Raw genomic sequence first — 19,107 nt, forward strand, 5'->3', positions numbered from 1 at the left:
TCAAGAAATACCACTGGCCCAGGAATGATCACACAAACCAATGACAGCACCAGCCACAGATGCAGTAAGAAAAAGTGACTCCAGAATCCACCACCGATTTTGTCCTGTATGTGTATCTCACACTTATTATTGGACAAGCTGCAAGAAAAAGCAGAGGAAAAGATAACCAGGAGGAATGTAAGGTAAATAGCTGTTAGAAGAGGAGGGACTGAAGTTAGCAGAGGACCGCAGCATATCTGCCAGTGTTTGCTGATCATTCTTTCAATTGCTACAGTACTTAAAGCTGTGAGGACAAAAGGTAATTACTTTATTCCTAACATCCTCATAATGAAATAATAGCTTCCTAAATCTTGATCAGCAGAAGCTGGTGACGAAGAAATTATAATGGAGAATGTTACTGCACAGTGGGCTAAATGCTACCAGAAGCTACTTGGCATTGCTCAGGTAAGTGAAACTGTGAGCGTTTAGTACCAAAAGAACACCTATATAGTACTGACATTTTTCCTTTGACCACAAATTCTAAGAATAAAAATACATGAGATTTCTTTCTGCTGACTTGCAACCTCCATGAATTTAGCTTTTTGTAAAAATTGTGAAAGAGGAATGGGGTACGACAGACATTTAATAACTATCACGTTTTAAACTGTGGGTCAGTGAAGATGCCTTGTTACTTTAATTTTTTGAGCATCAAAACTAGTAACTAGCACAAACCATCACCATTTGGATGGTTCTAGATCTTAATTCAAGAACTAGAGGGACGATACAATTCACAGAAAGCTCTTAACCTTTCCAGAACAGCACAGGATTCTTCCAAGTTGTGGACAACAAATACAGGGTGAGAAGGACACAGCTGGGACTCCAGGCCCAAACAAACAATATCTTCAGTAACATTTTCAGCTGAGAGCTAAACAACAGAGACATTTAACGGTCAACAACAACTTGTTGACTGAAAAAGTCTGGAAATTCTTGGAGTAGTATACGAAGCAGGAGAAAAATACCACATCGCCAGCATGCTACATATATATCCCATGTTGGAGGAGAAGCTTACACGGCTGAGCAGCATAGCTGCTCAAGGTCTTGCCATGCCCCTTGCGATTCTGGCTAGAGCTCTTCCTTTGAAAGGCCTTTGCTGTACTCACTAAGAAAGTAGGTAGACCACATGGCCCCAGACATATAATCTCCTGCCACCTAGGATCATGCAGTTTGATCTTTATTAGATGTTGATCTGTTTGAAAACAAAAGATAAACCAGAGCTTTCCACGAGGCACAAGTCATGCTGATAAGCTCCACCAACCACCCTCAAAATGTAGGAAAAAGGCTGAAGTCTTTCAGCTACAGACAGCTGCAGGCACACAGTGCAATGAGGTGCAAAGACAGTTCTATTGAGCTGCAGGCACAAGGAGATATAAGCATGCTTTAAAGGTCTTCCTAAGGCAAAGAGCCTTAGAAATGTCATGCTCCCTATTATTCCTGGTGTCATGGCCAAATGCTAATCCCCATACAGAAGAGGAGGCACAACAAATGGACTCTTTGAAACACACACAGAAAGGCTTTTCCACCTGGGAATCTTGTAGCAAGTCTTCCTCCACCTGGGAATCTCTAAATTACTGTGCCAGGTTTGCCTTATTCCACCATTTAATACTACATCCTCTTTTCTAACATGCTGCAAAACCAGAAGAAACCACATTTTCATCTGCGAGCTTTCATCTGCTTAAAGTAGCCCCAATTACTCCTTTTTTTTCCATTTAGCACAAGCTCACTGACATAAGAAATATAGGATATTCTCTGTAAGCAAGTGTCAGCTATAGGTATTTAGGCTGACAATCTCTTTACATTAATGCCAGTTTTTATGGTTACTCAATGTGCATGTTTTAGGTCTCCTGTGCACATTACATACTTTGATTCTATCTTCAAATACTAACCTCTTGTAACCTGTGTAAATAAGTATTCAGGCTCAGCTGGGCAAGTGATTAAACAGAAGCATGAATAAAGCTCTAAATAGTTGGGCTGTATTTTAATTAATTTTAAGTAAAATTAGCACAAATTTTACAATTTGAAAGCTGCTGTATTTCCTAAGTTGGAGAGACATCTATTTCTATCCTGCTACTTCATTTCCATACTCCTGATTTACAATAACATGTGAAGAAAAGGGAAGCAAAGGCTCCTCAGTATATCTCAACCTCAGCAGACAAACAACACTAGTGACTGAGCTTTGCTGGCAATGCAGAGAGTATTTCTGACAAAGGTAAAGTCTGTATGAGCACTGGTTCTGAACCAGTGATTTCAAAGGAAAATTTGTCTATTTAACAGAGGGAAGGACAAAACAATCTTCGCCAATGCTGTCAGTGATGTTAACCGGCTTCATGGAAGCCAACACTCTAGCACTGAATCTGCTCTGAGCCTGCCAACTCTTTCCAAAGTCAAAAAGAGATAACAGCTCTCAGGCACAGTCTACTGGATGCAGCTATCTCTCTATCCCAAGGTCCTTCCCTCAAGCCTATCCAACCCTGTCCTAGGCTGAAAGCTCCCAGCCCTGTTAAAATCCAGCTAGAAAGCTACTTTTAAAAATTGAAATCCAAAGTTACCTTTCCAATGCCAGGGTTGTCCTTGATTTTGGACACAGCTCTCAGAAGGCATGGTGGTGCTGGGGGAGGACAGAGCTGCAGGATGCCACTAAAGTTAGTAGCATAAATAGAGAAGCCGTGTGTGTGTGGCAGGGGCGGATGATATTTCTTTCTCTTCGAAGACAGGTTAAGCTTCTGTGCTGCTCTGTATAAAAGTAATAGCAAGAAAGGACAATGTTACTAGGTGTTAATGGGAATCTGGACCAGAGAAACAGATGCTCATTGCCATCACTACCTGCTTAACAAACCAAGTCATTGTGTTCCCATCTGATTTCATAAGGACAAACCATCAGGGGACTAATAGAAGAAAATATGGGTAGAAAAATTACTGGCAAAATATTCAGTTAATTTCTCCCTCAGCAGAGTCTCAATTATAATCTAACTTTCTCCTCTTTCCCCAACAGCTTGGCAGCTGAATCCTAAAATGCTAAAATCTCACTGACATAATAAAAAGCTGAAATAATACCCTTGCCACTGGCAAGACCAGACGGACTTTGCTGGCGATAACATTATGAAAGTGGTTCTTTGCACTCTACAAGTTACTCAAGGCAGAGGATAACACTCCAAGTCAGCTGAGCTGAAGATCCTTCCTTGTTGGCCACACTGAAAATCATTAGATAACAGAGAATTTCCTTCAAGACAGATTGGTTTTTCCTCCTCAATTCCATTCTTTCACATGAAAAGCGAAAGCTATTAAAAGACATGCTTTAATGTTCTGAATGATAATGATCCTGCTTTTGAAATGCACAATTTCAAAACATAAAAGATGAAGGAGGAAAAATTAAAAACACAAAATTAAAATTGTAACATTCTTCCTTGTTAGTAAGAACAGAACATAATGAGGTTTTCTGCTATTCCCCATCAGCAACACCAAACAGTATAGCAAGAAACAGAAAGAAAACCTGACTCTATATCACAACCCACATAGGAAAAAAAAAATAAATCACCCTGCAGAGTTAAGTAGAACAAATATATTTGTTAGTGAGCACATAATGGGCAGCTGAGGGTGGTAGTGAGGGTGAAATCTCAGCTTTGTCAAATCTAAGATGAGCTTTGCCACATGAGTAAGTTTGGTGTGACCTGATCCTGATCCTATCCATAGGTAGCTCACCCTCAGATATATACCATAAAAGCATCTATTTACATGCTATTTTTTAACATTACTTTGAATGACTTAAATCAGCAAAATATAGTGTTACACTGCCAGCATCTTTGGGCAACCTGAGACCATGCTACTGATACCAACAGGTCTTTTGGGGACAAATAACTATTCTGGTCCATGCTTGCAATATATAGGCTTGCCCTTTTGGACAAACTTATACATACATGATGACAAAAAGTCTCTTTATACAATGGCTACTTTATATTTTCATCAGGCCTTTTAGCCCAGGACCTCCAAAGACTTTTCAGTGAAATTTCGGTGTTGGGACCGGTCTTATTTAACATCTTCGTCGCTGACATGGACAGTGGGATTGAGTGCGCCCTCAGCAAGTTTGCCGATGACACCAAGCTGTGTGGTCCAGTTGATATGCTGGAGGGAAGGGATGCCATCCAGAGGGGCCTTGACACGCTTGTGAGGTGGGCTGATGCCAACCTCATGAAGTTCAACCACGACAAGTGCAAGGTCCTACACCTGGGTCGGAGCAATCCCAGGCACAGCTACAGACTGGGCAAAGAAGAGATTCAGAGCGGCCCTGCAGAGAAGGACTTGGGGGTGCTGGTCGATGAGAAAATGAACATGAGCCGGCTGCAGTGTGTGCTCGCAGCCCAGAAAGCCAACCGTGTCCTGGGCTGCATCAAAAGGAGCGTGACCAGCAGGTCGAAGGAGGTGATCCTGCCCCTCTACTCTGCTCTTGTGAGACCTCACCTGGAGTATTGTGTGCAGTTCTGGTGTCCTCAACATAAAAAGGACATGGAACTGTTGGAACAAGTCCAGAGGAGGGCCACGAGGATGATCAGGGGACTGGAGCACCTCCCGTATGAAGACAGGCTGAGGAAGTTGGGGCTGTTCAGCCTGGAGAAGAGAAGGCTGCATGGAGACCTCACAGCAGCCTTCCAGTACCTGAAGGGGGCCTATAGGGATGCTGGGGAGGGACTCTTCGTCAGGGACTGTAGTGACAGGACAAGGGTAATGGGTTAAAACTTAAACAGGGGAAATTTAGATTGGATATAAGGAGGAAATTCTTTCCTGTTAGGGTGGTGAGACACTGGAATCGGTTGCCCAGGGAGGTTGTGAGTGCTCCATCCCTGGCGGTGTTCAAGGCCAGGTTGGATGAAGCCTTGTGTGGGATGGTTTAGTGTGAGGTGTCCCTGCCCATGGCAGGGGGGTTGGAACTAGATGACCTTGAGGTCCTTTCCAACCCTAACTATTCTATAAATTCTATAAATCAAACCAGCACTAGCAACAGATACATGGAGAAACTAAGGCAGTGTTTTGCTGTCGTACCAAATTCAGGGTAAATCTAATCTTGCCTCAGGCTGAGTCAGATTAGAAAGCTGATCAGAGAAGATGACTCTTCTTTTACTTATATTTGCAATAGGTTAGAAATAAAAATGAACACTGAGAGTTGAAGAGCTGTACAGTTTCTTCCAGCAGCACTACTGAATTCAAATGAGTTACAGTACAATAAACTGGTTGTGTCCGAGAAGCAAAAACTACTCACTTGGGTCAAAATTAGATACCCAGAACAGGGAGCAGCACCCTCAATACAAATCTCCGAAATTCCCAGTCCTATGGTCTATATTCCTGAACTTGTGTGTTAAACTCCTTGACATTTTTTATTTTTTCAGCTTCTAGAGAGGCAGACCCCCTACATGCTTCCTTCTCCCTCTATAAACACTGCAGTATTTAGAAAAAGACAAAGACTCATGTGGCAAAAAAAAAATGAGGCTCTAGCTCTAAACTGAGAGGGAGACAGAAGCCACTACCTTGTGAGGGACAAGTTGGACTTTTGCCTCTGAGGAGAGAAGCAACTTTTGACTCCTACTGCATCCTGAAACCAGAAAGAAATGTGCCCCACAGCGAAGTAAAACATTGCAAGCATGGTTTTAAAAAGAACCTCGGGTTTTTGGTGGCAATGAGAACTGATTTAACTACCTAAATCTCAAATCCCATTGCTAATACCTCATTCAGTACGAAAACATATGCCTGAAATAGGACATCAGGCAAACAGTTGCACAACTTCTCTATGGTTGCAGCTGCACATTAAAACCATAATGCCTCCTAAATTACATGCAGCTTTATTATGCAGAAAAGAGTATGTACCTGTTGCTGTTCTCATTGTGGAACTTAAGACAGTCACTACCCTCTGTCTCCAAGTACCAATTAACAACTGTGGCTATTATTTAATCATCCTGTTAATTAATATGAAAGATAATGTTTACTTTTGTTTACATGCTATGATCCCCTGTTGAAATGATAAAAACATAAAAACTCCTCAAGAGAATGTCTTTAAAGTGCAATCAAGATATACATTAAATCCTGCGGAAATAATTATTTCTTCAACAGATCTGGCTGAAGGAGGTCCTCTGGGAAACATACGTAGAAGAGAATGAAATACAAAGGACTATTTATTCAGGAATTGTGTATCCAAGCACCTAACTAAGCACTAACACTCAGTGAGTACATGCACCCAAAAAGGCCAAGCTAAGCAAAAGCATATAAACAAATAAACAGAAAATTCAGCCTTTATAAAGTATCTCTCAAAATAGCTCAGTAACACAGTTTTGGACCATTTAAAAAAGCAGACCTAAGATACCAAATCCATTACTAGTTCTCTCAACTTCCCCACCAAGACAGAACAACTTTCAAAGTGATTCACTTCCAACAGTATTCACACACTCCCTGCATCTCCACTGTTCAAAGGACACTGCCATATGCTAACTAAAGCAATTAACCACTACAGTGCTGATAAATTCTCTTCCTATGAGTCTGGAGTGGCACAATTTTACTAAGAAATTTGGCAAAGGAATTGCTGATGTCCACACAAGATAACAGGAAACTGAAAAAGAGAGGAACTGCAGTAGCTGTTGTAGAAAATAATCAATGCTTTGACGGGCAAAAGGCCAACTGCACTAATAATGATGTGTGTGGTTCACATTTAAAAGGCATCTCTTCTCAGGTAGCAGTGCACAAAGCTTAATTACAATCTCTCTGTGTTTGAATGCAAGAATTACTTTGCCCAACATTAAAATGAGGTTGTTTCTAGAGTTTGAACATCAGAGACATCTTGTACAGCAGTATCAAACAGCTTGTTGGGTTTGGTTTTGTTTGTTGTTTTTGGTTTTTTTTCCTAAAAGGGAAAATTTAATGAACTTAATGGAAAGAACAGGACAATTTAGGCAAACCAAAACATCAGTATCAAACTGCAGTCTCTAAATATGAATTCAAGTAATCATCATCCTCAACCCCTATAAAAAGCACAGTCAGTTCTTTACTGTAATATCCAGCTGAGCAGAAGCTTTTATACATTTTGCTTGGGCTCCTCAATCCTTACTCCCTTTGTGCAGCACCAACAATATATTTTGGAGGCATTCCAGCCAAGTATTCCGCAGACCAAAATACAGGCCAAGCTGTTTTGGACAGGGGCCCAATTAAATTAAACAAAATCCAACTTCACTGAACTCCTTACTTCAGTAAAATTCATGTCCTTAAAGGAAGCCATTTCTGAGACACTCTGGAGGGCTGAATTTTCTGCAGTCCTTATCCATCAACCCATTACTGAATTTACAGCCAAGTTTCCAGTTCTCTTTTTTTTCTTCAGCATACCTTTTCTCAGAGGGAATTTGTGCCATGAAGACAGAAGGCAGAGCTGTTACAAACTGGGCCCTTTTTGCCTATCACCAGAAAGACAAAAGTTGGGCTTACACCGTATCACTTTCTGTATGAGCCTAACTGGGTGCCATGCCTATTTCCTGATTTTCTTCTTTTTCTGAAATTTAATCTTGCACAGGAAGCCTTCACATCCATCTTCAGCACCACAGTGCGCTGTCTGACCTTCTCCAATATCAACTTCTGCTTCCTCACAGGGAAAATTATGACCTGCAGAGAATACTGTGCAAACTTAAGTGTTACAGTCATTTGCTTTTCTGGGCATTTTCCAAGCATTTTGTCATAGCTTTGACACAGATGTATGCTTTCCACCTACCTTTGTTTTCCCCATTCAACCTCTACCACTTTTTTACAGCACTTTTCCACAATACATTCTTGCAAGGGAAAATAAGCTACACACACTTATGCCTCTCTTCCCATTAAAGCATAAGACACACTGATGTATATTATTTTTACCTCCAGCTGTGATATCTACTGTCTGCGTTTTGCCAAACTCTTTCCATCTTTAATAGAATATGTCTTTTAAGATGCTCTGGAGAGTTCTTTTCTCATAGCCAGGTGTCACAGTGGAAACTAAAACTGATAAATGGCACATGCAGGGGCACTTAAATATCAAATGACAAGGGACAGTGTCTAACCTGTTCTTTCCCCCACACAATTTACAGATTACTAGGTTTTCTGCCATGCATGGATGAGACCAGTGAGGAAAATCATGGCCTGATCAATTACATAATGCTCAGCATCTAGGGAATAAGACCATGCAACAGTAGCTACAAAGCCTGCCCATTTAAAGAACCATACAATTTTTAATGTGAAATTCTGCCTATATAGTTAACACAATATTTAAGATATTCTGATGTACAGGAAGCTACTTCTAGCTTAGGCTCACTGCACATGTTCTGCACATCATAGCTGTGAAAGTAAATGGCACAATTTAAGTCCCTAAAGAACAGTGTTCATTCTGGGCATAATTTCTCAAAGAAAAAGAACTAAATTTGAAACTTATAGTTATGCAAAATTGAAAAAATTTACTTAACACTTTGTGGAATTTATTAAGCTTTGGAAGGAAGGGTAATATGAAATATACTCTGGGATACATACTACAAATGAGTCAACTGCAATAGATAGAGGATTTCATTGACATGGTGGGTTTATGGACAAACCACCACAAGACAGAAGTAGAAACTGGGAGTTCTGCTCCCAATTATTAGGCTTCACTGGCAAAAATAATAAAACTTCTGCACAATTATTTCAGCATGACTCATTACATATTTACAGTTTTAGTGTTATTAGCCAGCCTTGTCTTTCCAAGATCACTGTTATCATTTATACTGTGAGGCTGTTTAAGGGCTTCACTGGAAGGGTCAAGAAGTGTACAGCCCAAGCCTTAAATATTCTGAACTTCGGTGTTTACTCAAGGGTGGAGTTACTCAAGAGTCTCGTTTTGACCTTGACAGGATTCACAGGAGCAATTTTTATCCTGATTCTGAACCCTCTTCAAAGCTTGAATAATTCTGGACACAGGTTTACGCGGGGAATCGGTTTACTCTAAAGTAAGACTTGTCGTCCAAACTTTCCCAGTTCCCAGCCTAACAAGGCAGCACTCCTCTGCCACATAACCAATAGGCCAAGACTTTCCCACTGCAAACCAGCTCCAAAGGAAGCAGTGGGAAAGTCACAGTCTGCCATTGTATCTGCAGTTCCAGTTATTGTTTCTTAATTACTCGTCAATACAAACAAGAAATAGACGGATGTCCTACAATACACCCTCCAGCACTCTGTCCCAAACCTTCTGCAACTCACGGAATAAACCTGGTTGACATCATTACTTTAATTATCGCTATTACTGTTTGATTTGTAGTTCTAAAATTAGAAGGATAGTACAAATGAAACAGCGCAGCTGCTACCCAAAACCCCAAGCAAACTTAAACAAGGTATCTGTTCCCACTAGCTAGTATTCTATCTGGAAAATAAAATCTGGTTCAGAAAGAGACATTTTTAAAGAGAAAACTGGCAATGTCTGTATCTGTCATGAAGGTTTGGAAAGGACAGGCACCATCTGTATTTCTACAGTAAATTTCATCCAAGGAGTCACAAAGTGTATGTTAAATTTTGAGGTTCTTACCCCTAGAACAAGCTTACTAGGTTCTTGTGATATGTATATGTATCCAGGAGGATAAAAAGATTTCTTCACATTAGTACCATTACACAAGCACAGCACCAAACTTTTGTTTGCTTAGCTGTCCCAGCAATGCTGTTAAGAAGCACTCCCAGGAAGAACAAACAATTAATGTTTCTTATTTCGGTGGTTCAACTTCCTCAATAAATAATTAGTTCATCTGGATCACAATGCACGGCCTTGAACAATGGCATTTTTATAATGGATGATGGTAATAAAGACTCAATAGAAAACCATTATTCTGAAACATTCCAAAATGTCAAAGCACAACTAATATTGTGTGGATATTACCAAGCCAACATTATGAAAGAAAGTACCCCAATATGAGATTAAGTTCATGCCTTGCCTCTTTTATATTTCATACAATTCAGGCTCGAATTTCAGCCTCTTTGAGGGACCTCTTAATTTTCTCTTACTATCCCTTATTAAAATCAGCAAGGCAGAAATAAAAATCAGCTATATTGACATGTTAGGAACATCATCTGCTCACAGCTAATCAGAGAAGACAGGTCCAGAAGGGATTTTAAGAGGTTACCTTAACTTCTCCAGCACTCCCTGGTAGGATGAACTTTACCTAATACATTCCAATGTAAAATTTCTCCAACTGGTTCTTGGACATCTCCAGTGAAAACAGTCCACAGCCTCCTGAGGCAATCAATTCCAGTGTTTAACTTGTCTCACCCTTAGAAAATTCACACCTCATGTCTCTAAAAATCTATAGATCTGCTTTGCTGGAATTCATTTTCCTTATTTTACCACCACCACCCCAGCAGACATGCAGAGGAGCTTATTTCTTTCTCTTGCAGCAGCTCTTACCTCTATGAAGACCACTAACCAGACTCCAATCTTCTCTTTTACAAATTAAAAAGTCACGGTCCTTTCAATATTTCCCTACAGGTCAAGTTTCCTTGATTTCTGACCATCCTTGTTGCTCTCCCCCTACTCCATTGGTAAAGTATGGAATCAAGGCTTTGTGCATCAGTGAGCAATAATTGAGACTCACCTGAATTCAGGCACTGTATAGAAAGATCAGGCAAAGCCACTTTGGGATAAGATCAAAAAGACCTCTGGAAGATGACAAGTTAAAACAAACCCTCAGGATACCCCTGACATCAGAAGAGCTTCCTCATGCTGTACAGACCCAAGAGCTCAGCTACACATTATTATTTAAACAGAAGAAAACAACCAGGCCCATCTTCAAGCATTCAAGTGATTTGCATACAGGAATCCAAGAAATAATTTTCACTGCTCTTCTCCATAATTTTTCCCCAGGTTTAAGATACACCAAAGGGCAGACCTTAACGAATGCTGATTCTAACACTCCAACCATTTTTTCTGCCCTTCCAAACCTGCAGTTTCTGAGGCTGCTGCTACTAAATTGTCATGAGTGATGTCAGCTCTATATTCCCTTTAATTTACAGATTCAAGAGACACTTCTGGCCAAAGAACATTGCTTCAGCAGCCAGGACCAGGGTTCTGGAACTGACATTTTTATTTATACATCAGATAAACAGCTAGTCACCGCAGCCTGCCACATACCATTTCCAGTTCCGTTCACTAATGATGTTAAACAAAGCAAGAGCAGATGAACATATTGCTGTACTTCCATACTTGCTGTTTACAGTTGTACCATATGACAAACTGCTGAAAACCTGTGTAGGTTAATCTTTATGTAAGCAAGATTGTCAGCACCTAATGTAGAAATATGTCAGTTCCCAGTCTGCACACTGCACAGATAGCTATGTATTGAAAATATAGCTACCTGAATGCCAGCAGTATTTCACCACTCTGTTTCATGAACTAACTGAGCTAAAGCAGGACTAACCACATCAATCTAAGCACACTACCTAGGCAAAAAAGTTGGACTTATTTGCCAGCAAGACGGAGTCGTGAGTCAGGCTTTGCTAAATAAAATTCTAGTCTCATTTGTATTCTATCAAGAAAAAGCAATAAAGACATTTTTAAAACTACAATAATGAAACATAAACAATGGTGCTAACTAGCCCTTCATTATTACAGTAATTACTTAGATAAATCATATAAAAATTTGCCCTGTAATATCAGCTCTTGGTATACAGAAAGAAGCCAATATCAAGAAGACTTACTAGGCAATAAATAATTTTTGTTACAAAACATATTACACTCCATGCTATTCATGAAAAAACAACCCAGTATGAAAAGCAAAAGCATTCTGCTCATCCAGGCTGCTCCAGGGAAGAAACAGGCACGTCTGCAAGTGGAAAGGCTGAGGTAAAATACAGGACATGGCTAACATGGTTTCATCTGAAGCGCTAAATTAAGGCAAATACCAGACAGGAAAGAGAAGGACTGAACAAGAGGAAAATTCAATATTTTCACATTCCTGATCACATACAACAGTCTCAATATAAGTTAGCATCTTTGACTGTAAAGCCTCCTTTACCATAAAAGCTCCAGTTTTCAGGTTATTTTCCTTTGCCCCAGCACACCACCCCCACAAACATACCTTTCTCATCACCTCCAGCTCCCTCAGTTCCACATTTCAGTGCAAATCTAGAAAATCCACAGAGAATTTATTCCCATTTCAGCTGGGTTTTACTTCAGATGCTTAGTCAAAGGCTTGACACCTATACTGCCAAGCAAGTAACTTCTCAGGGGCACATTTACTTATTCCTTCTGTTAGCGAGTTAAATGGTCACTGACAGCAGTAAATGATGCAGTGGAAGTCACCCAAGTACACAAGTGGTATGCCCACACAATGAGTACTTTTAAACAGAGGAGGGACACATGGTCTTAAAGGCCAGCATCCCTGTGATTTAACTGACATCAGTTCTGAAACAATACCACTCAGAGATATAATAGGCTGAAATTGCAGTACCATTTAAAAGAGCACTTAGCAGGAAAATGTCAGATCCATGTCCTTCTATCACTGCAGAGATATGACTACTTCTGACCCAAAGATGATAACTTCAAATTTCAGCAGAAATAAGCAACCCCTGAAGACCTGCTCAAGACACATTCTCAAAGAATATTCTGAAGCTTGCCCTCGACTCCAACAGGCTTCACTAATAACTTTTAGATTGTTTTTATGCTAACTTACACGGAATCATTTCCTTGCAGAAAAAACTCCACAGAGTAATAAGTGAGCTCCATCACTGAGGACACGAAAAGCCCAGCAAAGCAGAAAGCAACTCCAGGAGCAGCACTGATGCCGAATGAGGTACTGGCTAAGCTCTTTGAAATGTCCTGCCAAAAGAAATATCTTCCATCATCCAGCAGGAAGGATGAGGGAAATTACAGAAAGCCAAAATTCACTGCTATTTTACAGAGAATTTAAAGTACCGTCAGAATAATCCTGCAGTTGATCAAACACTGAAACTATATTGCCGGTGCATTATTTTGGCTTGACATTTCATTTTTGTTATAAATGATAATGTGTGATGTCTTACTTTGCCACAAGCACAAGCAAGCAAAGCAGTCTAGCTCAAAATAGAGATAGTATCACTTAGAAGTCCATCTGCCCTGCAAACCACATCCTACACACCGTGAGCTGAGTGTTAGACTGCAGGTCTAACATGTATGACTTGTATGACTGCAAGTCAGCCATGAAAACTAAATATCCAATTGACTATCAGTCTGATTTAACTATTTCACTTCAGTCTGTCTTCACAAAGTACAAAAATAGTTAAGTATGTTATTCAAAGAGTCTGAAAGTCACTAATAAAGTTGCAAACAGGTGCAAACTGTCAAATTACATCCCCACAGGAAAGCCACCGTTATCATTTTACCTATGGAATGCTCCATTCCCACTGCAGCAAACAGCTGAGGAGCCCCAAATAACGGAGTCAGAGCAAGCACTGGTGTTCAGGAACCAAAAAACCAGGCAGACTGGGAGGGAGGCAGAAGTGGTCCTCTTGTCAAGCTAGGAAGGGCAGAAAGAAGGGAAGAAACCAAAGGAAAAAGAGACTGGTAGCTAGACAACAGCAAGGTTTCATATATTCAAGGAAACAGAATAATCAAGTGCATTCAACTATGGATAAATGAGAAAATATAAATTTATCATATGAAAAATCCTTAAATAAAGGGAGAAAATGTAAGGTTCAGGAAAGCAGAAAATCAAAGAGAGGACAAAGAAATATCTGCATGACTCCAGTCAAGATTATCCATAAATATTTCAGCCTTTCCCCTAGTTTGAAAACCCCTTCTACTGACCACCATTTACCCCCACAAATTTATACAAACCTGGGTGTCTCTGAAGGCACAAAATCTCCCCTCTGACGTATCTGTGAGCACATCTGTTTTAAATTATTCTGGTTTGCTCTCTCTCCTGGGCATCATGAATGCCCCAGAATATAAAGCTCATCTAAGACCCAATTGCTTCAGCAGCAGTCTGCATCCAACCACCTAGAGCAGCTCAAAGAGTTGCTACATCTCCTGGGGGGCACTGCCTCTGGTGCTCCAGGACCTCCTGTATTATTATCCATCAAGGAACTCAGGGATGACAAAAATCAGCCCTCCCCAGGGGTGGCCTCACATGATAAAGATCTTTAAGGCATGTGGTCAGCAGGAAACACTGCAAGTGTTTTGTTATGCCCAAATTCTGCTATTGCTGTGAACCTGGAGTAAAAACCTGGAACATCTTCTCTGAAATCCCCACCTCACCATGGGATCCTCACATCACCAGATCCATTTTTTGGCCCCTCTTTCACTGTCTCCTCCTCGTATTTCCTGCCAATCTGACTGGCACCAGGCTCCCTCCTTTCTTCATTTTGCCACCCCCGGCATAGCCAAACCTACTCCAAACACAACCCGTGGCTTCCAAGTGAGGCTTCTCTGTCCAACGCTTCCCTGACACTGACGCCTCACACAATCTCTCTTTGGTTCACACATGATTCCTAACGCTCTATACATGGGAGCTTTGTCTTCTAAGGCAATGACTCCTAGATGTCAAATGCAGCTTCATCTGGTCACCTCTTTCTCCGCCAGTTTCCTTTGAGGCTCTCTCAAATCCTCTTCACCTTGGCTGATCATTCAGTGCCTCCCACCTCTAATTAAATAGCCCCATCCTTGATCACAGATCTGTTTGTCTTTGGAACATTTTTTATGCTTTTAACATGTTCCAATTCAGCAGTGAAATGTCCAAAATTCTACCTGCCTTCTCTTCTCAGCTACTCCAATTTCCTTACCTCCTCCCTTTGCTGAACTACTGCTTTGTCTCTCATCTCTGTTTGCCCCATCAGTCTCACAGTCAATACAGATGAGCTCTTCACAGCAGGGAGTCTGGTTTACCTGTGCTGATAAAGCACTGTGTAAATGTATGATGTAGTATTAACAATGATATCAGTAATGACGTTCTGCTCTTAAACATGCTGGCCTGAGAGTCACTTCTGTTTCCAAGAACAAAGCCTACTAAATTCAGGCTTACCTTCTAATTTAACCTCCTTACAGGCTAACATGAAACAGGATATAGCTAAAGCATACAGTTTTGTTTGTCCTTAATTACAGGCAGTATTATGCTGCCACAGCAACTAGGAAAGCTTAAGCTGCCCCCAGATGATACAAGATACTGCAAAATGCTGCATACCCTGCCCCGTCTCCTGTCCGAGCATAGTGCTGTGCTACGTGTTTACTCTCCAGGGCCAGACAGCAACCACATTCCGGCAGCCATGGCATGGCACCAGCAAGACGAGGCAAGCCCTTCAGTGGCACCCGCTTCATCTCCATTTACACATCTTCATGAGGGCTTTCTTGCTATCTCCAGCTCCACGCAGAGAGGAAAAGGGGGCTGCGAAGGCATCCCCCTTTTCAGCACCATGCATTGGGGAGGACTCTGCAGGGACCAGACTGCTCTAGCAGAGGATGGATTCATTAAGGAGAAAAGGCTAATAATATATCTGACTCTCCCTAAAACAGTTAGATGCTCCACCTCATCTGCACATCTGTAGCTTGCCCCCAAGCTGCAGATTGCTCTGCCACCTTCCTAACCAGCTTCCAACAGCAGCAAAGTGGCAGCAACAGAAAGTGGGACATTTAACGAAGAAGGGTTGATGCACCAGACACTGTCGAGCTGCATTAATGCCAGAAAGCCAACACTTTCCAGAAGAGCCCCACACATCCTCTGATACGGCTACAGCACTGCGAAGTAGGGGTAACCCATGCATGGGCTTTTGGATGTATCTCCCCGTGAGTCAGTCTTAATTGGGAAGAGCTGATACCTCACTATCCTACATAATTAATTAAAATGTAATTTTCCCAGATCACCTTAACACAGGATTTCTTGGGAGTCGGTTATGCTTAACAAGGAAGTTTTAATAAGCGACTCTTCTACTTCCCTTGACCTACCATCCACCAAGAATTTACTATGATGACTTCTAACTATAGCAAGCACTTCTGTTTCATCCTCACAGACTAGCTTAACTACCACAGGTCAGCATAAAAAGGTCTAACTCAGGATCCAGTGAGTCATGCATTTTCTTCACCTCTTGGTGAACTACTACTTATTCACAACCCAGTTATCCACTTTATCTGTCAAAGAGATTTAAATTGTGCCAGTTCTGCACAAAGCCAGGATACCAGTGCATCCCAGCAGGGTACAGGGCAAAAGTTTACAGCTATTAAATACAAGGAACTGGTGAATTACATTATAAGCTTAGCAGAAATATAATTCTTGTTTTTGACATGACAGAGAACGGCAGGCTGAAGTGATTTAGCCAGAAACATCTTAAACATAGCAACTTGAAAAAAAATGGGAGGTTTTTGGGCTTTTTTTCCCCTGCATTAAATTCTGAAACTACTGATAGTTGTGGAATAAATCAGGTTTAACAGGTTAGCAGTAATATATGCCTCAAGTGTTCCTAATACATCATAATCTTCTTTCACAGAATTTGCATCACTGTCAAACCAAACTACTGATTTTCCGTTGATGCTTTTAACAGGTTTCTATGGTTACTTTCCAAGGTCGCATCACAGAAGCCTGAACAGCAGTTCAGAAAGACAAAAGGCATTTTGCATTCTTCACCATATTAAATAATTTATGAAAGTTAAGGCATCCTCAACGAAAAAAAAAATCATGAAAGAATAGGTTCTGGGGTTATTTTCTCAGCAACAGTTTGAAGCACAGTAAAATCAATATCTCTACAAAAGCCTTCAAAAACTAGACTATTTGACTAATGTTCCATATGGTACAAAATGCTATGGAACACATTCTAAGTTTAGATGTATATGTGTAAGCATACATGAACTGCATGAATGGACCTTAAAGCAGAGTATGTAGACATCTAATCTGCTGCTGTCAGCTTCATCTTTTAAATCAGGCACTAGGCATTGTCTCAGAAAGTATTCTAAATCTAAAAAATGCAAGAATAAAACTTTAAGAAAAAAAGTACAAATGGCAGTGACAGTCTTAACTATTTTCATCATTTTTCATTCAAAGCCACACAGATTTCATCTGTCCCCAAAACATTACAAATTTTGACTAATGAAAGCTTGTACACAAAATATCTGAATTCTCTGCCTACCACTACACTAGATCAGAGTTTATTGGAACAAATTGAAGTGTCTGAGGCTTGGAACAAAAACACATTAGTCATTTAGTGGTTGTGCTAATATTGCTATGCCTTTCCTGCAGTTTCATTAGATACAGACTGCTTCAATACCCTAATCATATGCTCAGTCACAGCACAATCAGTACAGAGTACTGACAAGCTGTCCCACCATGCCTAAAGCTGATAAGGTGTCTGCACTATGAGTAACCTCAATTATTGACTATATTTTATGGTCAATCTAATGACCGAATGCTTATCAGTGAACCATCAGGTGCCTGTAATAGGCTAGTGACCCTTAGTTTATATGTACCATTACTGCTCATTAGTGAATAATTAGATTCTTTAATCCACAACTCACAGACATTAAAATATGATGGCATATACTGAATCTAGAAAAAGACAACTATGCTTATTTTAACTCCTAAGATGTTCAATTACATTACTCAGAGATTGTATGTTATATCTTGTTAAGAAAAGCTGCCTGTAAAAAGTGTGTCATGGGTAATGTTTTATATCATGTCTGTATTGACACAGCTTTACCAAACATGCAGGAATATAACAAGAGTGGAAAGATAATGGGTGTGATTCACCACTGTGATTTATAAAACTCAAATGCTTTTAACCAAGTAAAGCCCAGCAACATTGCAAATAATTTAGAACCCTAAAAACTACTGAGTGCATAATGAGTGCTATATTTGGAAGACAAATTCATTAAACAAAAGAGGGTAGATGGAAAGAAAAGTAGATGCAACTATACAGCTACTTCCCTGCTTCAAAGGCAGCAGTCCCAAGAGCAATCCTCTGAGCAAACCAGTTTGAAAAGATGAAGACAATCCAACATCAAACAAGATTAAAATTTAAGAAGGGTTACATACTACAGTTTGTCTTCTGCTCAACATTGTTCAGGGTCGCTTGCGTTTATATGTTTTTTTATTATATTTTCTTCTAACTAGCTTTGATTCCTTCCAGCTGTCCTGTCACCACTCAAACCTTCATAGAATGGTTTATGTTGGAAGGGACCTTTAAAGATCATCTGGTTCCAACCCCTTGCATGGGCAGTGACAACTTCCACTAGACCAGGTTGCTCAAAGCCCTGTCCAGCCTGGCCTTGAACACTTCCTTCCAGATTTCCCTTGTGCAGATAGACAAGACACCTACACTCTCACCAGAACACTGTATCCCCAACCCAACAGCACAAGCAGCATTGCCACCACTGTCAACAGCCACGAACAGGTGGAAATGGCACGTTAATAGTGATGGCTTGATTTCTCAGGTGCCTTGATTCTCCTCCCAGGGGAGCAGTATCATCTCTTTTGGCAGTTAGCCCATTAACCTCTTCTCGAGTGCATGCCTGTTCTTCTCCTCCTTGCTGCCCTTCTGCCTATTCTTAGAAATTTCCTTTCTTCCCCAGGTGTCCAGGTGACAAAAAAACAAATAACCCAACAGCTTATTGCAGCTTTACACCACAATATGCCAGTATTTACTTAGTTGCAAGCATAGCCCACAGAAGGGTCCTACACCTCTCTCACATATTTTCACTTAGTAATATAAAGTTTGTTCAGGGAAAAAGCCTAGCTGCATTCTTCTTAAATATGAAGAATGCAAGATCAAACTTCTGCAGCATAAGGGTCAACTGGAAGCCTACCCACAGCCAGCCATGCCCAAGAGTTGTGCTTTATGCCCCGGCTTTCTTATTCCATCAGTGACCTACAGAGAGATGTTGCGTTTTCTGCTAAATCCTCTGGTCCTTCGGTAACATGGAGTAATGCCTGGCAACTGGCTTGTGTAATGCAGTCAGATGTTAATCAACGCTTTTCCTCCTTCTATGACAGATCAGAGTGAGGACAAAAAGCTTAAAACGGATTTTATTTCTTAATATGCTTCTGTCTGCTGGCTTGAATATTCGGCTTTGATTTTGAATGCTTAGCACTTCCATGCTAGACACTCTGC

General features: G+C 40.7%; 1 protein-coding gene across 1 annotated transcript in view; it reads right to left on the reverse strand.

Moving 5' to 3' along the window:
• KIF26A (kinesin family member 26A) overlaps positions 1-19,107 on the reverse strand; it is a 102,105-nt gene that overhangs the window by 28,851 nt on the left and 54,147 nt on the right. The window contains exon 5 of the mRNA XM_065685411.1: positions 2,586-2,769. Coding sequence (XP_065541483.1) covers positions 2,586-2,769 — 184 coding nt within the window. The remainder of the gene's footprint in view (positions 1-2,585; positions 2,770-19,107) is intronic.

Source organism: Lathamus discolor, chromosome 6 (assembly GCF_037157495.1).
Source record: "Lathamus discolor isolate bLatDis1 chromosome 6, bLatDis1.hap1, whole genome shotgun sequence".
In the NCBI taxonomy this organism is placed as follows: domain Eukaryota; kingdom Metazoa; phylum Chordata; class Aves; order Psittaciformes; family Psittacidae; genus Lathamus; species Lathamus discolor.